General features: G+C 39.4%; 1 protein-coding gene across 1 annotated transcript; it reads left to right on the forward strand.

Moving 5' to 3' along the window:
• The first annotated feature begins 201 nt into the window (after positions 1 to 201).
• LOC136101933 (acyl-CoA (8-3)-desaturase-like) lies at positions 202 to 11,872 on the forward strand. The gene is made up of 12 exons (XM_065838544.2): positions 202 to 420; positions 3,555 to 3,665; positions 4,117 to 4,314; positions 5,308 to 5,409; positions 6,014 to 6,142; positions 7,919 to 7,976; positions 8,338 to 8,414; positions 8,877 to 8,974; positions 9,320 to 9,416; positions 10,512 to 10,591; positions 10,756 to 10,881; positions 11,212 to 11,872. The coding sequence occupies exons 1-12, from the start codon at positions 202 to 204 to the stop codon at positions 11,261 to 11,263; spliced, it is 1,347 nt and encodes a 448-aa protein (XP_065694616.1). The 3' UTR covers positions 11,264 to 11,872.
• Positions 11,873 to 24,586: the final 12,714 nt, after the last annotated feature.

Genomic DNA, 24,586 nt, shown 5'->3' on the forward strand with positions numbered 1-24,586 from the left:
CTGATGTCAATGTGGAAGAGGAGGGAGCTCTGGAAGGGTGTGTTCGGACAAGGGGAGCCAACCAGCCCTAGAAGCACGGGGAGTGGCTTGGAGTAGGATGGTATAACGGGTAGGCTGAGATGGTTCACACTCTGTCTGGATATGGACTTGCCAAGCTTGGACTAGCAAATCTCAGCGCTGACTGCACACCTGCTGGAACCAATGGCTCCACAGACTGGCTCCACTGGAAAGGAGACACAACCCGTTTCCACCTTTCCACGGCTTTTCACTTGGGAAGAGATCAGAACCCACAATGGCCGTGGCCAAGATCAGGAGCAATGGCTGGTGATCGACAGGAAGGTTTACGATGTCAGCAAGTTTGCCAAGCGACACCCCGGAGGCAGCCGAGTTATCAAGCACTACGCTGGGCAAGATGCTACGGTAAGATGTGGGAGAACGGCGGAGAGAGGTGGGTCTGTCATCAGGGCAGGGTGACATGGTGAGACACTGGTGGAGAGTCCTGGTGGTCGTTGGCACCGTGCTTGATGAGATGATGCAGGGGATGTGCCTATGCTGTTCGTAAAAATGATTTTCTGGTTACCATCAAGGTCAGAGTCACCTGTTATGCAGATTGTAAAGCTCTGTCTGGGCTCATTACACCCTGTTGTAAGCAGTGATATCCACAGGCAAGTGGAGGAGAAAGGGTCTTGAGCAAAAAGGCAATTTGAAAGGAGGTGGGAAGAAATAAAATACAGGAAAAATGAGAAAGCAGCAATATGACATTTGGCTGCAGAAGAGGAGGGAAAATTCTACAAACGTTCACTATTTTAAAATAGGTTTTCCAGAGATTCCTGCAAAATACTTTGATTTAGAGATTTTTCTCTAAAATAATTTGTTGCTTGTTGACAAAAGTAATAAATTCTAAGCAGGTCTCACAGGCCATTTGCTGAAAGCAGATACTGGATTTGTGAATAGTCAGAAATATGAGCATTAGAAACATGAACAACATTAGGGCATGAGCTTGTGATGTGGGAAACGCCAATTTAGTTCTTGTCATGACAAGACTTTTTGACTTCAAGGAAGTTGCTTAACCTGCCTAATTTCTCAGGTTTCAGTTTGTGAAATGGGGTAGCACTTCACGGCCCAAAATGGGTCAGATCAGTTGTTTTTCACGTTTCATTCCTTTCACCCCGCTGGAAACTGAGGCAGAAAAATACCCGGTGTTCTCAAATGAAGCAAAGCGACCTTTCTGAGTCTTGCTGGTTTTCTTCTCTAGCTTATTAACTGGTAGATACAGCCTTGGTGTAAAGAGAGGGTTGTGTGTCCGTTATGTGCTATCTACATAATGTGATGTGAGGATGCAAACAGGTAATTGAAGAAGGGCCATTAATCCTGCCCACAATCTCCTGCAGTTTCCATTAATGGACTTAGATGAAATGAGTCAAGGAATACAGAGTTTATGGAATGATTTGTCCCCAAACTGTGTCCTCCCAGCTTCTGCACCCATCAGTGTAAGGAATTCCGGATCAAGATTGTGTTTAGATTATTGCACTTTATAGACACTGAAGAGTTTTAACCACAGTGAATTTGTCTGGTATGAATGAGTTGAAAGAATGAGCTTTGATCTTAGTCGTCTTTATTATTATTACAATAATATTACAATCTGGTTTTCCTCATTAAGCCTCATTATTACTCCTGTACATTTTCAACCTACTTCCTCATCATTTCATTCTTGTGTTATGAAAACATTGAATAATTTTCCCATCATTTTCTCAATGCTACTTATGATCTCTTAAAACTCTTTAAGCTGTTACCTCTTTCCCAAGGCAGTCTTCTATCATGAAAGCTGTGCCAGAACTCTTTTTTTTAACTGTGTATAGATATATTCCATCCATTTGAAGACACAAGGACCAGAACTACATACGGTAGTCAAGACTGGGGGTGCACTGTGGGTTTATGTTGCATGATAATGACATTTTTCTGTCTCACTCTCGATTTTTATTCTGCTAATCTTGACCATTTTCCCCCCAAGTACTCTTGACTACTCTAGAGCTCATAATTATATAAACATGGTGAGAGTTTTCTTCCTCTAGACTGCTTAATTATATATTTATGATGAGAATTGCTGCTTCTGTGTGGATCACATTGTAAATATAGACAACATGCATAGCAGAACATTACACTGATGTCAAATGTTGGATGTTAGGTGTGTTGCAGATGGCGGTCATTAAAGTTAATCTCTCTTAAGGTGATAATCAGGGCCTAGGAGCAGGGAGGAGAAAGGCCAGGTTGCAGGACTGGGAGGCTTGCATTTCTGTCATAAAAATCTGTGGTAGTGATATTGTGGATGGGAAATTCTGTTCAAAAAGGATTCTGGCTTCTGTTTCCAAGCTGCAATATGGGTATTTACGACTTGGCTCAGTTTTAGAGTTCCTGGCAAGAGGCAGCTATGTAAAAATGTATAGAAAACTGTTGGGTGAGGGGCACAGAACCATCACGGGAAGGTTTCCCCAATTCTCTGTGTCTGAACAGAGACACTGATTTGTCACTGTGACAAAGGGCCACTAGATACCTGTAGAAAGCTCATTTGTCCAAGAAGTCACCTTGGCTCTGAGCTCCTCTAGACCAAAGTGCTCAGAGATAGACTGTGTCTGAACAGAGACTCCAGAGGAATGCCAAACTGCACAAGGCAAGTCCTCTGTCCTCTTCCAGGGGCTTAATCCGGTCCGGATGTGTGCAGAATTTTTTGTGTGTCATGATCACCTACCTTGATTTTCAAAGCCAAAATCAGCAAGTACTTCGCTTCTCAGACACTGAGGTCTTTGTTATATCTGCTCTTTCTGAGAGACAAAAGAGTGTAGTCAGCCTCTTTACCTTTCCTCTGGAAAACTCAATGAGGACATAAGCTAAAGGAGACTCTTGGTTTTTTTCTGGAGTTTCATCCTTTACTCCAGAGTTGATATTCAATTTTGAAACTGCTATTTTGAATGGTTCTTGGACAGACTTGTTTGTGTCACTAGTGTTACCCAGTTCCCCAAGACATCCATCAGGGATGTAAGAGATGCCCAGTTAGTCCTTCTGTGTATGGAGCTTTGGCATTTATTTCCCATGGCCCTTGTGTAATGAAGGCGGGATTTTAAAACGTAATCCTTTTCTCCAAAGCACAGCAAAGAGAAACCTCATTCATTGATGTGTTTTGCTGCTCCTGGGTCCCATCCATAGGGTAGGGCTGCTGGCTGGAGCCTTCTAGGGAAGGACTGTGCTGAAACAAGCCGATGAAAGAGCACGTTTGTCTCTGCAAAGGGTTTTACATCAAACACTTTGACGTTTGTTACCAGCCTCGCCCAGGTACTTTTATGAAATCTACTTTCTTGAAACCTTTCCAGCTTCCTTGGGCCAAGCTCCAGCTGATGGCAAAGAACTACAGGAGCAACCAAGGGGGCAAAAATCCAGAAGTCTCCGGACAAAGGACACTGGGTTATGTATTATATCAAATACCTGTAAAACGTAGAGTCTCAGCATCTGGTGTTTAGTTACATACCCTTTCTTACCCCATTCCTTTATGTGTTTCTCAGGATGCCTTCATAGCGTTTCACAATGATAAGTCCCTGGTGAAAAAATACTTGAAATCTCTGCTGATTGGGGAGTTGGCACCAGATCAACCCAGCTTTGAGTCTAATAAAAAAGTGAGTGTCCTACAATCCAGCTGTGGGAATGGCTTGGGGTTCGGCATGGGAGGAGATGGATGATAATAAGAGACATAGCAGAAATAATTTTGGATCCAGCGTGCCTGACGTTGTGCCACAGGCTGGGTGGTGGGGAGGCAGCTGGTAGCAGTCACGCATGGAAACACGCACTGTCCCAGAATCGCTACAGCCACACCTGGGTGTCAGGAATGAGCCCCAGAGCCTCAAATTCTGCTCAGATCTTCCCACTGAGACGTCTCAGTTAACAGAGCCTATCAGCAACTTGTTTTCCAGTGGCAAATAACCAAGATCTGTTATCTCGTGCTCATTTTTGCGTAGAGACCCCTCTGATAGAACATCTCCACTGAGTTCCACGCAACACTGGAGTTCCTGGGTCTGCTATGTTGCATTTTCAAAGTAAACAGTCTATTAATACTCACTTTACCCACAGCAATCACTTCTAGAGGATTTTCGTGAGCTGCGCTGCACCATTGAGAAGATGGGACTTCTGATGCCAAATTACGTCTTTTTCTCCCTGATTTTCCTTCACTTTCTGGTACTGGATGCTGCATCCTGGCTCGTCGTCTGGTACTTTGGGATATCCCTGGTGCCTTTCCTGGTTGGCATCGCATTCTTCACCATCGCTCAGGTAAACTGCTGACAGCTGTTTGACACTGCAGATGCATTTGGTTCTTCCAGATGGAGAAGATTGATGGCATGTTCATATCCCAGTCATTGCTCTACTGCCTCTTCTTAGATCCTTTTATCTGGCTGAAGGCAACAAGCGCGTTCCACATCATGATTTTTGTTGGCTCCAGCAGATCTAGTTTTGCTGACAAGGGGTTGGTGAGGTGCTGTGGAGCTGGTGGTTTCACAAGGCAGGATGAGCTGATCTAATTGCTTACCCCAGCAAAAGACAGAATATTTCATTATCTACTCCACTTCTGGCTCCATGTTCCTTTTGTTCACTGTCTGATGGCTCCAATGTGTTTCAGGTCCTTTATGAGCCAGTTACACTCACTAACCCTGAATAACTATCTGCTGGTTTAGTAAACTGAACCACAGAAGGGCGAAATACACGTCAGGGTTGATATAGGGAAGGAGGGAACAGGATTTTGTGGCCCTTAGATGGAAGAAATTGGAGGGTGAGGGGAGGAAGAACGCAAGAATTTTTAGTAGCACTGGAACCTTGGGTTTGCTCAGACATCCATGGAACAAGCACAAAGAAACCAATTTCTAAAATAATCTGTTCTATTTGCCTAATATCTGCAAAGCATATACCCCTCAAAGAGAATCCTTGTATTTCCACGAGAATATGAAATGCAATGAAGCTATGGATTTGGAAAGTCTTATGCTTTCTAGCTGGTTCCTTGGCAATTATGTATTTGCGGTAGGAGCAAATGCAGTAACAGTCAGATTAATTGTGATGATGCTTTACTGCTTTCCCTTCAGCTGCTGCAATAACATCAATATCTGACATTGAGGGGTTTTAGAGGACTGAAAGGTTCTCAGTGTTGAGCACATAGTGTTTCTTACCCACACCAAAAGATACACTCGCACCGTGAAGTTATAGAGACTTCTGAGGCAAATCGATGCAATGCTGCCGTGATTCTGAGTCCTCAGTGATCCTTTTGTCTTCCAGATCCAGATGGGCTGGTTCCAACATGATCTGGGGCACTGTTCTGTCTTCAGGAAGCCTCGATGGAATCGACTTCTGCAGATCGTTGTGATAACTGCTCTGAAGGTGATTGACTCATGGTGTGAATATTCTCTGGGGCTAATCTGGTCTATGTAATGAATGGGAGTGTCTCTACACAAAAATGATCAGGGGTAACACCTCTGCTATGAGGACAGGCTGAGAGGGTTGGGGTTGTTCAACCTGGAGAAGAGAAGGCTCCAGGGAGACCTTATTGCAGCCGTTCCACACTTAAAAGTTGCCGATAAGAAAGATGTGCATGGACTTTTTAGCAGGGCTTGTTGCAATAGGACAAGGGGTGATGGTTTTAAACTAAAGGAGGGGAGATTCAGGCTGGACACGAGGAAGAAATTTTTGACAATGAGGGTAGTGGGAGTCTGGCCCAGGTTGGCCAGAGAGGTGGTGGATGAACCATCCCTGGAGACATCCCAGGCCAGGCTGGATGGGGCTCTGAGCAACCTGAGCTGGTGAAGATGGCAGGGGTGGCACTGGATCATTTCAAAGGTCTCTTCCAACCCAAACTATTCAATGATTCTCTCTTCATGCAGTATCACCTGTGAGGGAAGTGTAAGAGCGACCATGGTGGATAAATAGGGATGTGATCATTGCTGTTGTTCTGGTTTGAATCCCTGGTCTTCAACTTTTCCCGCAGGGAGCACCAGCCAGCTGGTGGAATCACCTGCACAACCAGCACCACGCCAAACCCAACTGCTTCCGCAAAGACCCCGACCTCAACATGCACCCTCTCCTGTTCAGCTTGGGAAAGTCACTCTCCGTGGAGGTGAGCGTGGAGATATCTGGAGAAGCAAAGGTTTTATTGACAGAAAGCTGCGTAGTGAGGTATAATAACAACCCAGATCATGCCATTCTGCATGGAACTCATGATAATCCCCGAAGTGTTCTATTCTCTAACACAAGCTCTGCGAGTCTCACGTACCGGTTGGTTGTTATGGTGCTTAGGCACCAGCTCTTGAGAAGCAAAGTCTTAAAACCTGTGCGTATGTGCTCCGTGTTGTTAGAAGAGCAGGGTAAGCACCTTGAAGGCAGGCCAAAGAGTGAGTCAGTCCGCTTGCAGGAGTGCTAGATGTTGTTAGTGATCCTATAGACGGTGAGTCAGACGTTCCCTCTTGGGCCTTTTGGCTGCGGGAGCTGTTTGGCACCGAAATCCCTCAGGACCAGTATAGCTGCTATGCACAAAACACAAGCGTAGCAAATTCTCTCTTAATGACAAATGTTGCGGCTTTCATAAAAATAAAACCCATGAACAGACGCTCCCTGATGGCTTCTGCTATCATTAGGATAAATAAGACCTCTTTTGCTTTGTCTTTCCCTGGCATTTTACTCCTGGGGTGATGAAACAGCCTCTTTGTTAGATAACCAGCCCCTTAAAATAACATCTTTCTTTTAAATGGTAAAAAACTTATTCATAGCAAACTGTTAGCTGCAACTGGGAAGGATTTTGTCAGTGGTTTTCTGAAAGACTATAAATATTATATATTAACAGGAGCATCTAGAGCGAGCTGGCTGTGATATATTGTCTTTGATAGAAGTGAAAATGTAGGAATGAGTTCTCATGTCCTCTTAATTTTAACAGACCAGAGTCAGGGACACTGGGGCTTGGCAGAATGGATTTCAGTGGTTTCATTTAGTCCAGTTCATCTGTTTTGTTGTTTCAGTTTTGATCCAATGAAGATATCTTTGGGATGTTAGCGGTGTTTGGTTTTTTCCTCAGTAATAGGGGAGCTCTGGAGATGCTTTGCTTTACCTTCTTATTATCTTGTCCTTTGAAGAATCATGAGTACAAAATTTGCAGGTTATACTAAGAACTCTCTTGTGCAAATAGTGAACAAATACACTGTGAAGAAATAAACGTATTGTTCTTTTCGTGAATATTTCATCTCTTTGTTTCATGCACTTGAAGGCAAAATATTCACAAAAAAAAAAGGTAGATGTCTTCATAGTGTATTTAGTATTTGGATCTTGCAGTCATTTTAGGATAGCATCAAATGCTTAGGTCATTTCTGGCCATTGTCTCCTCTATTACGCAAAAATTTGGGATGTTTGCATCATATCTCATCTGATAAAGGAATTCAGGTGTAGCACTCAGACCAAACACATCCTGGATTCATCACCCATCAGGTTTCTCATCATAAGTTTTCATGTTAATAACCTGTCCCTGCCTGAGCACCAATAGTCTCAGCGCTCTGTGTTGAATATGTGGTTAGGCTGGACTTTCTTTACCATCACTGGAAACTTCCCATACAAAATTCTAATGATTTGTGTGCATTTTTGTGTCCTGCTGTGAGTTTGGGATCTCTCAGAAAAACAAGACTCTGTTCTGATATCAGCAAAATGTTGATATCTGGGTATAGGCGCTCAAATGAAATCTCCGCTTCTCTCTGTTGTTTTGGAACTCTTGAGTTCTTGCTTGGACACTTCCAGAATTAGAGACATTAAGAGGTAGTTCTTGATGTGCTTATTAGGCAGGAATAAGAAACATCTTATGAAGCGTCTCATATCTCCAACTGTCTCGTTACAATATCTTCTCGTTTTTCAGCTTGGAAAAAAGAAGAAGAAATTCATGCCTTACAATTACCAGCATAAATATTTCTTCTGTGAGTATCCCTGTTTCCTCGCAGTGCTGTAGGATTTTCACTTAAAAATCGTGACTGCATCTCCTCCCCAAAATCAAGGTTTTGTAGATACTCCCATTGAAGTCATGGCTTCAGGAAGGTTCACATGAGTAGGAATTGCCCCGTGTTGCCTCTGTGAGGATTGTGTGATGTTAGGTTAGGTGGGGTGAATCAAGTGTGAGCAGGAAAGGGATGGGAAAGAAATGAAGGAGTGGTGAGGTGAAAAGAACAGGTTACGTGGACACATGAAAAGTTGGTGGAAGTGGAAGACAGCAATGTTTTTATTCCACTGTAAAATTTACAATGCAATGAAGTTATAAATGCCCTTGTTTTCGTTTTTCAGTATTGGCCCCACTTGCACTGATACCCTTCTTCCAGCTCTCTGTATTCTACTTTGCAATCAAGAGGAAGAAGTGGTTGGTAAGCATGATTTTAATTGCTTAGACCCTCAAATAATGTCCTTGCTGTGGCTTTATTTACCTTCACCTCAGGCGACTGTGGAATTTAAGGCAGAAAACACTGATTCTAGGCTTGCTGCAGCAGGAATGCAATCAATGGGTCCAGGGTGAATTTCTCTGGGAGAAGCTTTTTAGCCTCTCAGCAGCTGAATATTAATAAAAGTTAATAGAAAACTATCAGAGCTAGATAGAGAAGATGGGAGGGCTGTTTGCTGGTCTTTAGTTACTGATGGTGAAGTGAGCACTGTGGGAATATTTCAGAGATAGCATTCAACTTGGGGCAGAATGATGGTGTGGAGCTTTCTCTTCCTAAAAGAGAGATCAATAACTAAGGACATTTTCTATGCTGCAGTTCAATAAAGGGAAGCAGAGGAAGTTCATTAACAAAGGCTGATTCTGGTTTATTTTATCTTTGTTTTTACAGGAGCTGGTTCTGACAGTGTTGTTCAACATCCGAGTCTGTCTGATGTATGTTCCTTTGATGGGATTTAACAATTTCATGGTGTACTACTGGCTGGCCAGGTAACACGCAGCACACCCAGAGCGCCCAGGGCTAATAGTTGTAAACAACATTCAGCTTTAATGGGAATAAACAAAAACTGGTCATAGTTGCTAGTTTTATCAGAAATAAGCAGTCAGTCCAAAAGGAAGAGCATCATTTTTGGGAGTGGTGATGGTTGTTCAGGGCCATTCACAGCTACAAATTTAGTAGAAATTCCAAAAGTTATGAGGTAAAGGAACGGAACAGAAAATCCTGAATTATGTAAAAATGCTCTTTTACTTAAGATGAAACTCAGTAAAGTGTTTTAATGGCAAATCTGGATGGGATTAGAGATGTGAGAAGTGATTTTCTGTTTATCTGCCCAGGTACCTAGAGAGTAACTGGTTTATTTGGGTGACACAGATGAATCACATTCCAATGGACATTGATTATGATAAGAACAAAGACTGGGTATCTACACAGGTGAGAACCTTCTTTCTTCTTCAAGAGTGGGTTTGCTGTCCTGAAAAGATGACTTTGTTCTTCGCTTAACCTTATTAACATGGCATTAAAGCTTATCCTTACCGTTCACTAAATAGGTGTGCCATTCAGTAATAGTCAAAACACTTAAAACTTTAGTTGGAAAACGGGATATCTAGATTTTAAAAACTCATATTTTTTCACTGAAGAGTTCTGACACATTTTTCACACCACTTTTCCCTTCACAGTGTGAAAAAATACTGAGGGCTTAACAGTCAATCTCCTCTCTATGCCAACTAAAGAGAAGTAAAGTGGCACTGGATACCTTTATTTTTTTTACCCTATAGGTTACAGGTTTACTACAGATAAGATAAAACTGACAAAAGCTAAGTCTGATAAAAATGAGTCTATAAATACAATTTGACTCGCATCTATACAGCCTCCAGCAATACAATCCCCTATGGTGGTATTCATCTGACCAGAGCTGGATGTCTGCATCTGAACACCTGCTACATTCATGGCAGAGAAAAAGCCATTTCTAGAGCATGATTCATCTAAATCACTCTAAAAAAAGACATCTAAATCAGGGCAGATGAATGGCACCATGAAAATGTCTACTTTTCTCCATTGACTCTGGAGCGATGAGCGCAGATGCAGATTTCAAACAAAAGGTGTCTAAGCTAGGTGAGATGAAACCTGTGGACCCAAATGTGTGTCACCATGTTTTGCATCTGACTCCACTGGTTGGAGGATACCAGAAGAATGATTTATTTATTTGGCATCTTCTCTTTCAATTCGAGCTAAAGATGTGAGGAAAATCTCTTCAAAGAATCCCAGTTTTGGGTATGTGCACGCCAGAGAAGGAATTGTTCTTTCTGAGTGAAGAAGTCGCTAAATTAACTTATATCCCAACAACCCATTTCAATCTAGACATTGTCTAATTATTCAGGGCAATGATGGCTATAATTCCTGACACTAAACTGTCTTTTATGCTGTACAAGTGTGGGTAATAGTTGCTGGGGTTTAATTATCAGACTTCCAAAAAAATAGATGCTAAATCATGTGTTTCTTAGGTCTTCTATCTTTTTCCCCTCTCAGCTCCATGCAACGTGCAATGTGAACCAATCTCTGTTCAATGACTGGTTCACCGGGCACCTGAACTTCCAAATTGAGCACCAGTGAGTATGATTATGGGGAGAAGAGTGGGAATAATATGCAGCACTTAAAAGTGAGAAAGACTATGTGGTTTCACATCAAACCATTTCAGGAGGTTCTCGGGGAGGGCAGGGAAATACTTTGATGCTAGCAAAGTCTAACAATAAGTCTCTCATTCAATTTGCAGCCTTTTCCCCACGATGCCTCGACACAACTACTGGAAAGCAGCTCCTCTGGTGAAATCCCTTTGTGATAAGCATGGCATTGAGTATAAAAGCAAAACTTTACTGACAGCCTTTGTAGATATTTTGCAGTAAGTATCAATTAACAATATAGTTTTGCATTGTAATGACATGTGAGGGGCATAAGAAGCTATTTCAAATCAACATGCATGGAGAGATAAAACATAGGCTTCATTTACATTTTTCTAAAGGTAATTGGAAATTTTAAAATATTTCAATTTCAAAGATTTTGTTTTTCTTCCTTAAATCATCTCAACTCATTCTCTGTAGTCAGACTTTGCTATGAGATGTCCATGCAGTTTTTCCATTTACTTCTTTTTGCATCTAAGCTACAGTTTACTTGCCATGAAGGTGAACACCATCTCCCCATAAGTGATTGTTTTAACTTTCTGTTCTTGCAGTTCACTGAAGGATTCTGGGGAGCACTGGCTTGAAGCATATCTGCATGGGTAGCCACTGGCAACTCTCCAAGGGAACCTCTTCACCAGATGACTGAATGATTGGTTGGTATGGGCTGGAAAGGACCTTAAAGGTCATCTAGTTCAACCCCTTGCCATGAGCAGGGACATCTTCAACCCGATCACGTTGCTCAAAGTCCCATCCAACCTGGTCCTTGAACACTTCCACAGATGAAGCATTTACAACTTCTCTGGGGAACCAGTTCAAGCATCTCAGCACCTTCATAGTAAAGAATTTCTTCCTTATATCTAATTTAAATCTACTCTCATTCAGTTTAAAAATGTTGCCTCTTGTCCTGTCACTACAAGCCCTGATAAAAAGTCTCTCTCCATCTTTCTTGTAGCCGCCTTTCAAGTATTGAAAGGCTCCAATAAGATCTCCTTCTTAGTGTTTTTGGATCAGTGAAAATGGGATAGGACAAAGCAAACTGAAGGAACTCAGGACACATTAGGACAGGGAAGATGTTTAAGGGATATTCCAGAATAGAAAAAACAAGTATGTGAAGAACAAGATGACCTGGAGTGTGTCCCCACCACTATCGTACAAGTATGTGCACTGTTGGTGGATCGCATAGGGAGGCAGGTAACTGGATGCTTCGTGTTGCACTTGTAATAGCTGTTCTGAATACAGTCCAGAGAGTCTGTGTAGCATGTATTATTTATATGCATAAATATATGTATGTATTTTAATTGAGTGGTGTCTGTGCTGTCTGATTCACTTTCTGATGTAGGCCAGCTATGAATAAGACTGAGAAGCCAATGCACTAAGGATATTTAGGGTACTCTTGCTTTTATTGTTTTGGGTTTTTTTTATATATATATATTAATTTTTATCTAAATGCTTACTTCCCAGTGATTCCAGGGACCTGTGAATCCATATTGGTTGTTAGGTAGCTAAGTACATTAGTGGCTCTGTTCCTATATCCAGAAAATGAAATAAATCATACCTAGTTCTATCTTCCCATGTGGACCACTTCAACCCTTGCAAGCTTTCTCTTCCAGAAGAACCAGCTCCTTTCCTGGAACTCCATCTAACCAGTTTTGTACCTGGAATTTAACTGTTTGGCCCTGAGAAGGACCTAATCCCCCTTTGCTTATGGTCAAGGACAGTTTTTGCCAGTGGAAAGTCTACTGATCACCTGTATAGAGGCACAGGAGCTCTCCAAGAACTCTATAGGGTTTTGAGAGAGCCAACAAAATGAAGAAGCTAGGAGTAGGCCTAGAGTAGGATATTTTCAAAGAAAGTGCTTTAAACTGTATGGGAAAGGTAAACTGTAAATGAGGAGACATGAACATAGAACAGCAGACAGAAGGAACAGAGAATGTGTGAAAGAACAAGGAGATGTGTGGGTATCAACTAACAGCAGGGAAAAACAGAAGAGGAAAAAAGCTGAGTGGTGATAACATGGTTATTTGGAAAAACCAGCACACAGGAAAACCAAGAAATAATATCAATAAAGCTGCCTGTCATGATTTTTTAGATTGAAAGTCAATACCAGTATTAGGAAGAGTGTATGACCTCCAACTAATCTTACTGATTTTGCAAAGGAATGATGTTTCAATGATGACATTTTCTAAAATCGTTTATAGCTAATATAGTCCATTATGAGACAGCTGAGCCATACTGGCAAAACTTCTACTATATTCGGATAACTGACCTAAAACCATGAAGGCAGCATTAATGGCAAATAAGTAGATAATTTGCCTATGAAAGCAAAGACCACGTGGAAGAAAAGTGGTTCTTCTCCTCCGCCATTCACGTCCAGAACACTCTGCCCCAGCTTTCAGGACAAACCACCCAAAGGAGGAAAACATGAAAGGTTTTAAAGTGAGATACCACCTTGAACAACATGACCCATGGATGACATGACCCATCTGTAACCCATTGATGAGCAACTTCCATGTTTTATAAGCTACAGACAACAACATTCTTCTAGATAACAAATTATATCAAGCCCAATGCACAAAGCAGAAGGAGTTTGGACTTTTTATTTTTGCCTTTAGTCTATTTATTTGTATTTTATGTGTAAGTGCAGGTACTAACAACACTGCTCTAGTTATTTCCTAATAATAACTGACAGATGTCATTGAAATGCATTCTGATTAAACAAGTGGTTATTAAGAACCGCTTTGAATGAATTTGAAAATCCCTTTAACTAGTACCTAAAATAATTCTGTGCTCCCAAATCCAAGGTTGATTAGAACGGCGATATCCACAATGATGTGCAACAGTCATAACATTTTATAAGCATTTAAGTGTCTTAAGGTGAATGCAGGCATTTCTCTATATGCTCTATTTGGTAATATGAGACATATCTCAGTGAAGGTAATATAAATATTAAGGATTCCTATTTTTTTACTGGTGAGACTTGAAACCTGTGCTGATTATATCCTGAGCGCCACTGACATCCTCGAAATACAAGACTGACACAAAATGGTCCTTTCTGGTGTCAGTTGCATAAATCAAACTGATTACTTGTTGCATTCTACTCATTTGAATGTAGTAATTTACCAAGTCTGGCTTCTTGCAACTTCATTTTAATTAAAAGGTTTCTAACTCTCTAATTGGTTCAATATTCCTCTGCGTGAATATTCATTTCTTTATCTATTTCATAAAGGTTATTAACAAATAATCTGCTTCTAACACTGTTTGAACTTCAAGGGTTCAGGGTAACACCTGATGAGAAGTAGGCAAACCACTTCATTTTGCACTTGCACTGAGGTCTCTAATAACCTGATCTTAATGAATAATAATTGGAAATTGCCCCAACTATAACACTGGTATAGGAGGAGAATAAAACATGCCCAGTGAAAGCTTATTCAACACAAAACATACATGGCAGAGACTAAGAACATTGAAATACAGGCTTTGTACTTAGTCAGCTGGAGACTGCAAACTTATTCATCATGTTTTTCAAAACTGTAATGTTCCCTGAAATAGAATAGAATATAATCTGCAATACTTGGAAGAAACAAGGAAATACTCTACAGAATCCTGCTTGTTTCAGGAGTTTATACTGAGATTCTGTTAGTAGTGGTTTTACAAAAAGAGCAAAATAAATGTGGTAAAGTCACTGACAGTCATTTGGAATAGAATTCTGCTCATGGAAATATATTAACAGTGTGTCACATGTAGTAATGCAGAATGCTTTTTGTTTTGCACTAATCCCATGCCCAGCTTCTCACAGTCACTCAATGTTTAACTCTAATTGAAATAATGGAAACTAAACCCCTTGGTCTTGTCCAGCTCATACACCCAACTGTATCTGCATCCTTAAAGTTCTGTTGCCTCACATCAGGGATTTAATGTGACTTTAAATTCATAAATTCATAGACAAAAATGTTTGTTTCGAGGCATTACCTTTCTGAATGCTCAACATTTCAAAGGAACCAGACACTTTAGAGAAATAAATACAATCAAAAGCCCAACCTCTACTAAAATGCAGTCTTGAAGAAAGAAAATCAAAGCAAAACCAGCCTCCTGGATCCTCCATTTCAATAATCTTACAGATAGGAGTAAATTTGAGAATGTGCAAGTCAGGTTGAAGATCTACACCATACATCTGGAAGTCTGTCTGGTTTTAAGCGACCAGAGTGCAACGCAATATTCCAGAGGATTCTTAAAATTGATGTGCAGCGGGAACTAAACCACTTTTATTCCTTTTCTTTCCATTCCAAACACCAAATCACTTCTTCAAGCCACTGTTTCCTTAATATCTTCTTTCTAATTGACTGATCGGGGTCACTTCTCACAAGTTTCTCTCTCAAATTGGTAATGGACACTCCATCATCAAACACTTTACATACCTGATGATGTTTAGGTTTTTTAATACAAAAGATAGGCAATCTTTTCTAGTAAAAGGAGGAAGAACACCATAAATCTGTTATTTCTTCTTCCACTTTTTAGCTCTAATATTACACAACTCTGCTATTTTCCTCCTACCTCTCAGCTTTTCTCTCACTCTCCCGTGGGCTAATTTTAATCATTGCCCCTTTAGCTCTTACGCAAAGGGATTCCCACCCACCTCTTTCCCACCTTCAACTAGGCAATATTTCCTCTCTCCTCATGATTACGTGGACTCCAGGCTTTTTACCCTGTGGGTTTGCTGAAAGATTGGAGGTGATGCTGGCTTGGTGGCTGTTTCTATGGATAAGTAATGTCAATGCTGCTGCAGCAAATATTCTTACACAAATCAAAAAGGATTCTGAAGCTTTGGGGTTATGGATAAGCTCGGCTGAACACAGCTTATTTCATGATGAAGGGAGGCACGTAAGGTTACATTTCCCTCTCCAAAATTTGTATCTTTGCTTTTGTTCTTCACTCAGCCTCTATATTTAGGGAGGCAATTGGATAAGATGGTGTGGGTGGAAGCTGATTGAAAGAATTTAGAAATGGAAAGAACAACTCAATTTTCTACTGATGCCTCATTCTGTGGCAGGACCTCAGTTTAGCACCTGCCCTCTCTCCTTCCACCAAAGAATAAAGTTATTCCCATGAAAGTCTCTTTCACTGATTCCTTTTAACACCCACCCCTGCAAAAAACTTGCTGGAGTTCTTCAATGTTATTGCATAAACTCTTCAATAATTGATTGATGGTCAACTTGTTGTTGACCAACACAAAGGCAATTACAATGCGTATTTATAATGTGTATCCATTAACACAGTCAACCAGAAATAGAGATGGTATCTACAATAAAGACTGATGACACAGGTGACTCTATTTCATCTTACCACCTAAAATGCCATTTCTTCAGGTGTCGCCTATAGCTGGCTCCGTAGGTGTGTTCTGCTATTATTCTAAAGCTGTTTAAATGCTGAGCTGTGCTGCTGTGCGTGTACAGAACCACCTCAGCTGTGCAATCTTCATCTTATCACCCACCTAAGGGTGGGGTGTATTGGGTTTTCCTGTCTGCCACATCCCCCGAGGGGCCTGATCCCACAAGGAACACACTTGACATACGGACAGGACCACACTTTTCAGAGAACCTTGATGATTGGTTTCTATTATAAAATAGAGCTGGAAGAGGTTGATCCTCCACTTTTTCATAATACAACGATCATGTCACTGCACCAATATGGTTGTTTTGGCAGCGTAGCTGCTGAGGTTCAATTTTCTCCCTAGTAAAAGTGATTCAAAGCCATAATTCCCATCTCTCACCCACATATGGACAGGGTGGGGACTCATTCCCCCCTCACAGTGCAACAAAGAGCTCAAGGCTGGCAAAACCCGTCTCTCATTTACGGCATTTCTTGTCTGTTTCTCAGAATACTTCTGGGGCAGGAATTCAATTCCAGTTTTATATGCTTTCTACACCTTAGATTCAATGGCTACTCGTGATTCCAAGAGCATTTTCCATCCGTTGTAATTGCATTTATAAGACCGATACAGTATATAAGCTGTTGTCCTAGGCAATCTGGGCCCTTAAGTTGTACTTCCAAGCCTGTCCTTGCTCTAACTCCACAATGGGCTAGAAGATACTGTGCCAGAACTGAGTCAACTGTTCGAATATTGTGTTTTGCCATCCCTGTTGAGGAAATTGCTATTAAGGGACATGCCCTGTACACACACTGCAGCCTGAAAAGCACCTTGATGGGTCTCAGGTACCAGGAAGAAGCAATTTAAGACCAGGATAGCGCATCTCATGCCCCTCTTCTACACTCATTACTGCCACGTGGAATAACACAATAATATGCCTTGGATAATAGAGGGTGAGTATTTGCAAGCAGAAATACAGGATAAACTGGGAATGAGAACCAGAGACATTACTGGAGAGCCTGCAGAAGCTTGTGCAAAATGAAGTGGTGAATTTTACAACGCTGTTGTAAGAGCTGTTGGGAGCATCTATTATGGTATAATAAGTGATATCTTCTGCTATGCAGTGCTGATGGAATCACACATGAATTAGACTCTGCAAGTTCAAGTCTGAACTAAGCCAATGTGCTAATTCCCTGCTCCTCAACAATGTGTTTCAGGCTGAATATGCCCAATTTTGCCTTGTAGCATCTTCAAGAGCCAGTAACGGGCTCTTTAATGAACTGTTGAGGTCAAGCAGTCACCTGGACACAGGGAATAAAGTAGGGAAGAGGCCAGAGTGGTGGTCCTACGTTAACATGATATATCACACCATATAGGCATGCCTTTAGGACTGGCAGGGTTATTGTAGTGACAATGTGCATCACGGTGTTGCTAAATGTACTTCTATAAGAACAGCGTAATCTCTGTGCTTAATATATGTAACTACAAGAAGAGCTAAAGATAAAGTCAGGTATACTCTTTTTGAAAGCTATCTAGGCTCACAGATCTTATTTCCTCAACACTTTAATATGAGCTTAGAAAATTATCTAAATAACAATAAAAAGTAAATCAATTTGATCAGCTCTTACAAGTTAAAACCTGCTTCATCACTAGAATTTTGCATCAAAGAAACCAACAAATATTGCTAAAATAAAAGCAAAGAAAAGAAGCAATACTTGCTTTTCAGAAGGTGTCTGAATGCTTGAATTCTTTGGTTTTATATGAAGAAATAGCTTGCAAAGCACTGCTTGGAGGGAGAAATAATCAGAGATGATCTTTCTTCATGACTAAACCAAGTGGGGTCTCACCTACAGCAGTAATTGAGTCTTTACAAAGCCCAACCTCAGCTGCCCCTGATCCAAAGTTGATTTAATGGGGAAACCAAATGGGATAATTAAGAGAATAAGACAATAGAAAGACACATTCTTTCAGAATTCTGTCAGTAATACAGTAATAACTACAGTATGATAAATACAGTAACAATTACAACACAGGAAAAGGTTGGCAGCTTCATAAGAAATCATGAAGCAATTCCTAACAAGGACGAGTTGGTTCCACAGTTTAAGGCTCAGGTTGAATCTTAGTCAACAGAACATTTCCAGCTGGGAGCCTAATGAGCTTCTACTGCTTCTAATTAGACACAGAATGTTTCCCACTCTACTCATCATCTCCTCCATGGATTGGAGGTTTCTATTGTGGCAGTTTTGTAGCAGAATATGAATTATATCGCTCTGCTTCAAGTATTTTTTTTAATGAGTTGTGACGATGTTCCTCATTTGGACTCTTGATCCCTTAAGGGTGTTAAGAAAGATGTTAAGAAACATCATCTTAAGATGATAAGAAACATCAGAAAGATGCTATGGCTGAGGATACAGGAGGAAAAATGAGAACCAAGTGAAATAGTATTTATTGATTTGATTGGTCCCTAAACTGAATCTGGTAACATGCTCTGAAAAATACAAACAAACCAAACCCCTCCATTTCTTCTTGGAAGTAACAAGTTACATTTGAAAACACACATACATACACATGAAAATACATTTTTGGGGATGGTTCAAGTTCCTAGGTGATCTAAATCTCTCCCTATTGAGTGTCCCGTCCTTAAATATATTTACCATTCTGGTTATACTATCTAAATATTTTAGCAGCCGGGTGGTTATGCTTAATGTAAGCAAATATGCTTGTCTTTGAGGTTTTGCTTTTTGTGATATGTTGAAAAGCTGGACTGTTGGAAGCATTCTAGTGGAAGCATGCAGAGTGATCCATACTGTCTATCTTTTTGTGCCTGCTAATTGAGTTTATTAATTCAATGGTGTTGACACAAGGGTGTTCACTAGAGCTGTTATTCTAATCCAGGCTGGGTTAGAAGTCAATCTGGTTGTAGTAGCAAAATAAAAAAAAAGGGCAAGTTTTATTAGCACTGTTCCTTTCCTTTTTTATTATAGCTAATTATGCAAATAAGGCCTGTATACGCCGCAAGAATTGCCGCATATGGAAATCCACGTGACCTTAATTTTATTCTGACCCTTAATGCCATTTTTGTGGACAGAATTATGCATGGCCATTGCATATCATTCAGTATGTAACTGGGATTTGCTCACAAGGGCATTTCTCCCCATTTACAACCTCTTATATCAGTGCCACACGGGCTGATTAAAGCTTCAATTACCTGTAGTTATGGGGCTCCCTGGGACAACAAATAGACCTGAGGTGGCACAAGAGAGACCATGTGAGATCCAAGATTCCAGCCAGCCTGGTGTCCAAAAAATAGATGCCTGAAGAACAATATAAAACCAGGTTCAATAGGAATTAATTACAATGTCTATTTTATTATCATATATAGACAGAATACACAATGACTTATCCAATGTGAGAAGCAAAATAAGAGCAGCTTTGGCTGTTGCTGGCAGTGATTTAAAGGGCAGCTCTTCTCAGGAATTACTCATTCCACTCTCACTAGGGGCTTTGAAATCCCACCCTCATGTCCCAAGTATTAGTCTCACCTTCTGTTCCTCTTGAATTAGGAAATAACCTAAGACTGTTGCACTAGAAGCGGATTTACCAGGCTGCGGCTCCTCAAGAAGCTGAAAGACAATTTGTCTTCATTTTTAGCATTTGTTGAAGTGGTCACTAGAGCTACACACACCGTGAGAACAAAAAAATCACTATTATAGCATAAATGCAAAAAATCATCACTGCTTTGTTTCTGTGTGGTTTTTCCTTGTTGCATATTTAGGTAACACACACTTAACTATAAGATCGCAGCAGGAGCTTGCTTAAAAATAGAGAGCTATGCCGTTAAAAAAGTGATTTCCAACTAAGATACCCTGTGTTGTTCCTGTTATGTCAGGGTGAGCAGGGTCAACCCATTTTGGAATGATGAAGTTTGCGTTAGCGCCTGCTGGGATTTCTGCTGCCCCGTCTCAACACATCACCACGAAACCCCAATGTGCTGAATCAGAAACGCTCTTAGACCTCAGCCATGAGCACGAACGAGCAGAGCAAAGCAAAGCAGGCACGTCCAGCTCGTAACAATGCTGATTATAACAGCTTTAGATGTCAGCTGCGGGACATTGAGCTGGAAATTGAATATTGCAGCATCCCAGATTTGCTTAATGCACGGGGTGATGATGTAAACTGCTTAACCCTATGGATAAAGCTGCGAGCTGTGGGTGTGTGAAAATGAAAGAGAGATTGTCAGTGTACTTTGTAATCCTTCTTTATTAACTCACTACTACTTTTCAATGCCCTTACCAACTTATAAGTAAAAAACCAAATACCTTCAGTAAGAAGCTGTGACACACTGGCAGCCAGTGAGATAAAACTCAGCCTTCCATCGCAATGGTGTAGGGGACCGTGTCTGAGTCCAGATATATGACATCTATAGGTCTTGTTATCTGTGGGGTATTATTAACATTTCCTTTGCTGTTGCTTCTTCAGAACTGCAGTTCTTGTGGAGCAGAAGACACCTGGGAAAGGAATAGTCTCTTGAGAAGCAAGGCTTTAAATGTGATAGTAAAATATATGTTAATATATGTTAACATTAATGGATCATTCAATGATTCTATGATATTATATATATTAATAGATTAACAAATATTATATAGACATTAATAGATTAATATTAATAGGTGCTAAAAGCAAGGCTGAAGCATTACTGCCTCATTTATACAGACTAATATTAATATTTTTTAATATATATATTTTATATATACAGACTAATATTAATATTTTATATATATATACACAAACTAATATTAATAGATGTTAAAAGCAAGGCTGAGGCATTACTGCCTCATTTATACAGACTAATATTAATATTATATATATATATACAGACTAATATTAATATTATATATATATATACAGACTAATATTAATAGATGCTAAAAGCAAGGCTGAGGCATTACTGCCTCATTTATACAGATTAATATTAATATTATATATATATATATATATATATATACACAGACTAATATTAATAGATGTTAAAAGCAAGGCTAAGGCATTACTGCCTCATTTATACAGACTAATATTAATATTATATATATATATACAGACTAATATTAATATTATATATATATATACAGACTAATATTAATAGATGCTAAAAGCAAGGCTGAGGCATTACTGCCTCATTTATACAGATTAATATTAATATTATATATATATATATATATATATACACAGACTAATATTAATAGATGTTAAAAGCAAGGCTGAGGCATTACTGCCTCGTTTATACGGACTAATATTAATATTATATATATATATACAGACTAATATTAATATTTTATATATTTTTATATATATATATTTACACGGACTAACATTAATAGATGTTAAAAGCAAGGCTAAGGCATTACTGCCTCGTTTATACAGACTAATATTAATATTATATATATATATACAGACTAATATTAATAGATGTTAAAAGCAAGGCTAAGGCATTACTGCCTCGTTTATACAGACTAATATTAATATTATATATATATATATACAGACTAATATTAATGATGTTAAAAGCAAGGCTGAGGCATTACTGCCTCGTTTATACAGACTAATATTAATATTTTAATATATATATTTATATATATACAGACTAATATTAATATTTTATATATTTTTATATATATATATATATATATATATATATATATATACACGGACTAATATTAATAGATGTTAAAAGCAAGGCTAAGGCATTACTGTCTCGTTTATACAGACTAATATTAATATTATATATATATATACAGACTAATATTAATAGATGTGAAAAGCAAGGCTGAGGCACTGTTTGATTGCCCTCTGTGAGAGTGTTGTGGCTCTTTGGCTGCATGACCCAGGGTGTGTCTCTGCTCTTGCTGCAGCGTCTGAACCTGCTGACAGCAATATAATTCCTCTTGTCCCTACAATAAAAACTCCCAACATGTTTCCCACTGATAGAGCTACCCTGGGGACAGGGCAAGGTTGTATGGGTTTTAAATTAAATATACGGCGAGGTAATCTAATCATAGAATGGTTATGGTTGGAGAGGACCTTCAGGGAGGATCTAGTACAACCTCCTCTAGTACAACACTTTTTACTGGATCAGGTTGCCTAAACCCCATCCAACCTGGTCTTGAACACTTCCAGTGATTGGACATCATGAGACTGTTGCTCATTTTTGCGCCCAGACTACAGACTTTGGTTTGTTAATACCACAGTTTTTAAGGTAAGAGCTCTACAGATGAAGAGAAAAATTAAGCAATGATTAAAAATTAAAAGTAACACAACAACAGCAGTGTCCGATCATCCCACCTGTTCATTTTCATGCATCCATCTTCATCATAATCAGTTTGGGATCTGGGAAAATGCTACATCCATTATAGGGACAGAAGCCTTGACATCTGCATATAGACGATTTGAGTGTGCCATGAGTCACCTGTTTCCATAATGTGATGGAGAAGGTCACCAAGGCCCAATTTCTTGTACCACCGGACACTTTGTGAAAGCAAATGGCCATATGGATGTGTCTGCTAATAGGAAGAGATTCAGCTGTAAAAAAGGTGAAAAAGACATACAAACTGGCAAGTTAGAAAGAGGTTGGAGACCTTTGAAGATGAATGTCTGCACTAGTAAGAGCAATGGGCTCAATCCCTTGTCTTAGCGAGCGCTTGCATGGTGGGACAGCCAGCAGAAGATGCTAGAACCTCACTCTATTTACCAGCACTTGAGTCCTTCCATTTGCTTTGCCCTATAACTTGGACTCTGAACTCATCTCCAGGCTGAACTCGTCCTTTGGGTCACTGTCCGATAGCTTTAGTGTCAACCTCATGGGAAATTGGGAGCACAACCTACCTGCTCCAGATGCCGTCGAGTTCCTGTGTTTGCTAAGGCCAAATAATAAGTGTGGCGATGTGCTCCCCCCTGTGGCAAACGTGTCCCAAGGAAAATGAGATGCATACGTGCCTGGGTCCTACTTTACAGTTTCGAAATAAAAATTAAAATAAATTAAATTATAAAATACAATATAAAATAAATTATAAATCAAAGAAAATGAAAAAGACAAATAAAATAATAAAATAAAATGAAATTTAAAACCACAAAATTTAAGAATAAAATTATATTAAATGAAATGAAATGGAATGAAAGAAAATGAAATGAAAAAAACACTAAATAATAAAATAAAATAAAATAAAATAAAACAAAACAAAACAAAATAAAATTAAATTAAAAAAGCAAAGCAAAACAAAATAAAATTAAACATATAAAATAAATAATAAAATAAAATAGAATGAAATTAAAAAAACGAAACTTAATAATGAAATGAAATGAAATTAAATTAAATTAAATCAAATGAAGTGAAAAAAACCCAAATTTAAAAATAAAATAAAATAAAAAATACAAATTAAATAATAAAATAAAATGAAATTTAAGAAAAACCCAAAATTTAATAATGAAGTGGAATGGAATGGAATGGAATGGAATGGAATGGAATGGAATGGAATGGAATGGAATGGAATGGAATTAAATAAAAAGAAATGAAAAATACAATTTTAAAAATAAAATAAAATAAAATAAAATAAAATAAAATAAAATAAAATAAAATAAAATAAAATAAAATAAAATAAAATGTCCTTACTTATAGAAAAAAGAGGTCAGGGTGCTCAATAAGGTCCATGCAATCTCATGTTCTTTGTAGAGATTGAATGTGTCCCTGGCAGAATCATTGCTCCTTCCTCAGGTTTCCAGGTGTACATTGTCAGTCTTCCTTCGAGGACACCGTTTCCAGACAACACGGAATCACCGTTTACAATCTGAAATTCCGTGATTTTGGAGCGCACTCCTCTGCTGCTGGCTGCTTTTGACTTCCATTCAGGACTCAGCTGTTTCCATTAGGGCTTGAAGTCAAATCAAGCTTTTTTTATTATGATTTATTTACAAAGTGCTTTCACATGAGTGTCCTGGCATTATTGCCAACAGGAGGAAATTTATTTGCAATCCGAATAGTTTAGAGGTTCAGTCTCTCTCAAGGATTAAAACAGGAAAGGATTGGGAAAAATAATCCAAGTTTGCCTCCTTGTGGTTCTGCACTGATATTACACCTGGAAACGGGCCACTTTTTGCTTCTGTTTGTATGAATTCCTCCCTGTTTGCTGCTGAGACTGGAACAGTGGAGTCCACAACATATGATTTAGAGCATCCTTGGTCTTTTAGGACCTGATTGGTGATTTTGGAGACTCCTCATGCCAACCAGCATCGTTCAGCCACGACAAACACAGAACGAGGCTTTGCTTGATAACATCTGATACTACAATACAGGGCGCCAGCGTTGAAGTCCTGTGTGCAGAACAACGAAATGCTACCGAAAAAATGCAGAGGATATATCTATCTATCTATCTATCTATCTATCTATCTATCTATCTATCTATCTATCATCTTTCTAGTGGGTCATTAATACTATCATTTGTTCCAGGTGCATTCGAAAATGAGAAGGTGGTGCCACGGTAAGAATGAATTTCTGGCACACTGGAGCTATT

The sequence above is a fragment of the Patagioenas fasciata genome, chromosome 5, assembly GCF_037038585.1.
Source record: "Patagioenas fasciata isolate bPatFas1 chromosome 5, bPatFas1.hap1, whole genome shotgun sequence".
In the NCBI taxonomy this organism is placed as follows: domain Eukaryota; kingdom Metazoa; phylum Chordata; class Aves; order Columbiformes; family Columbidae; genus Patagioenas; species Patagioenas fasciata.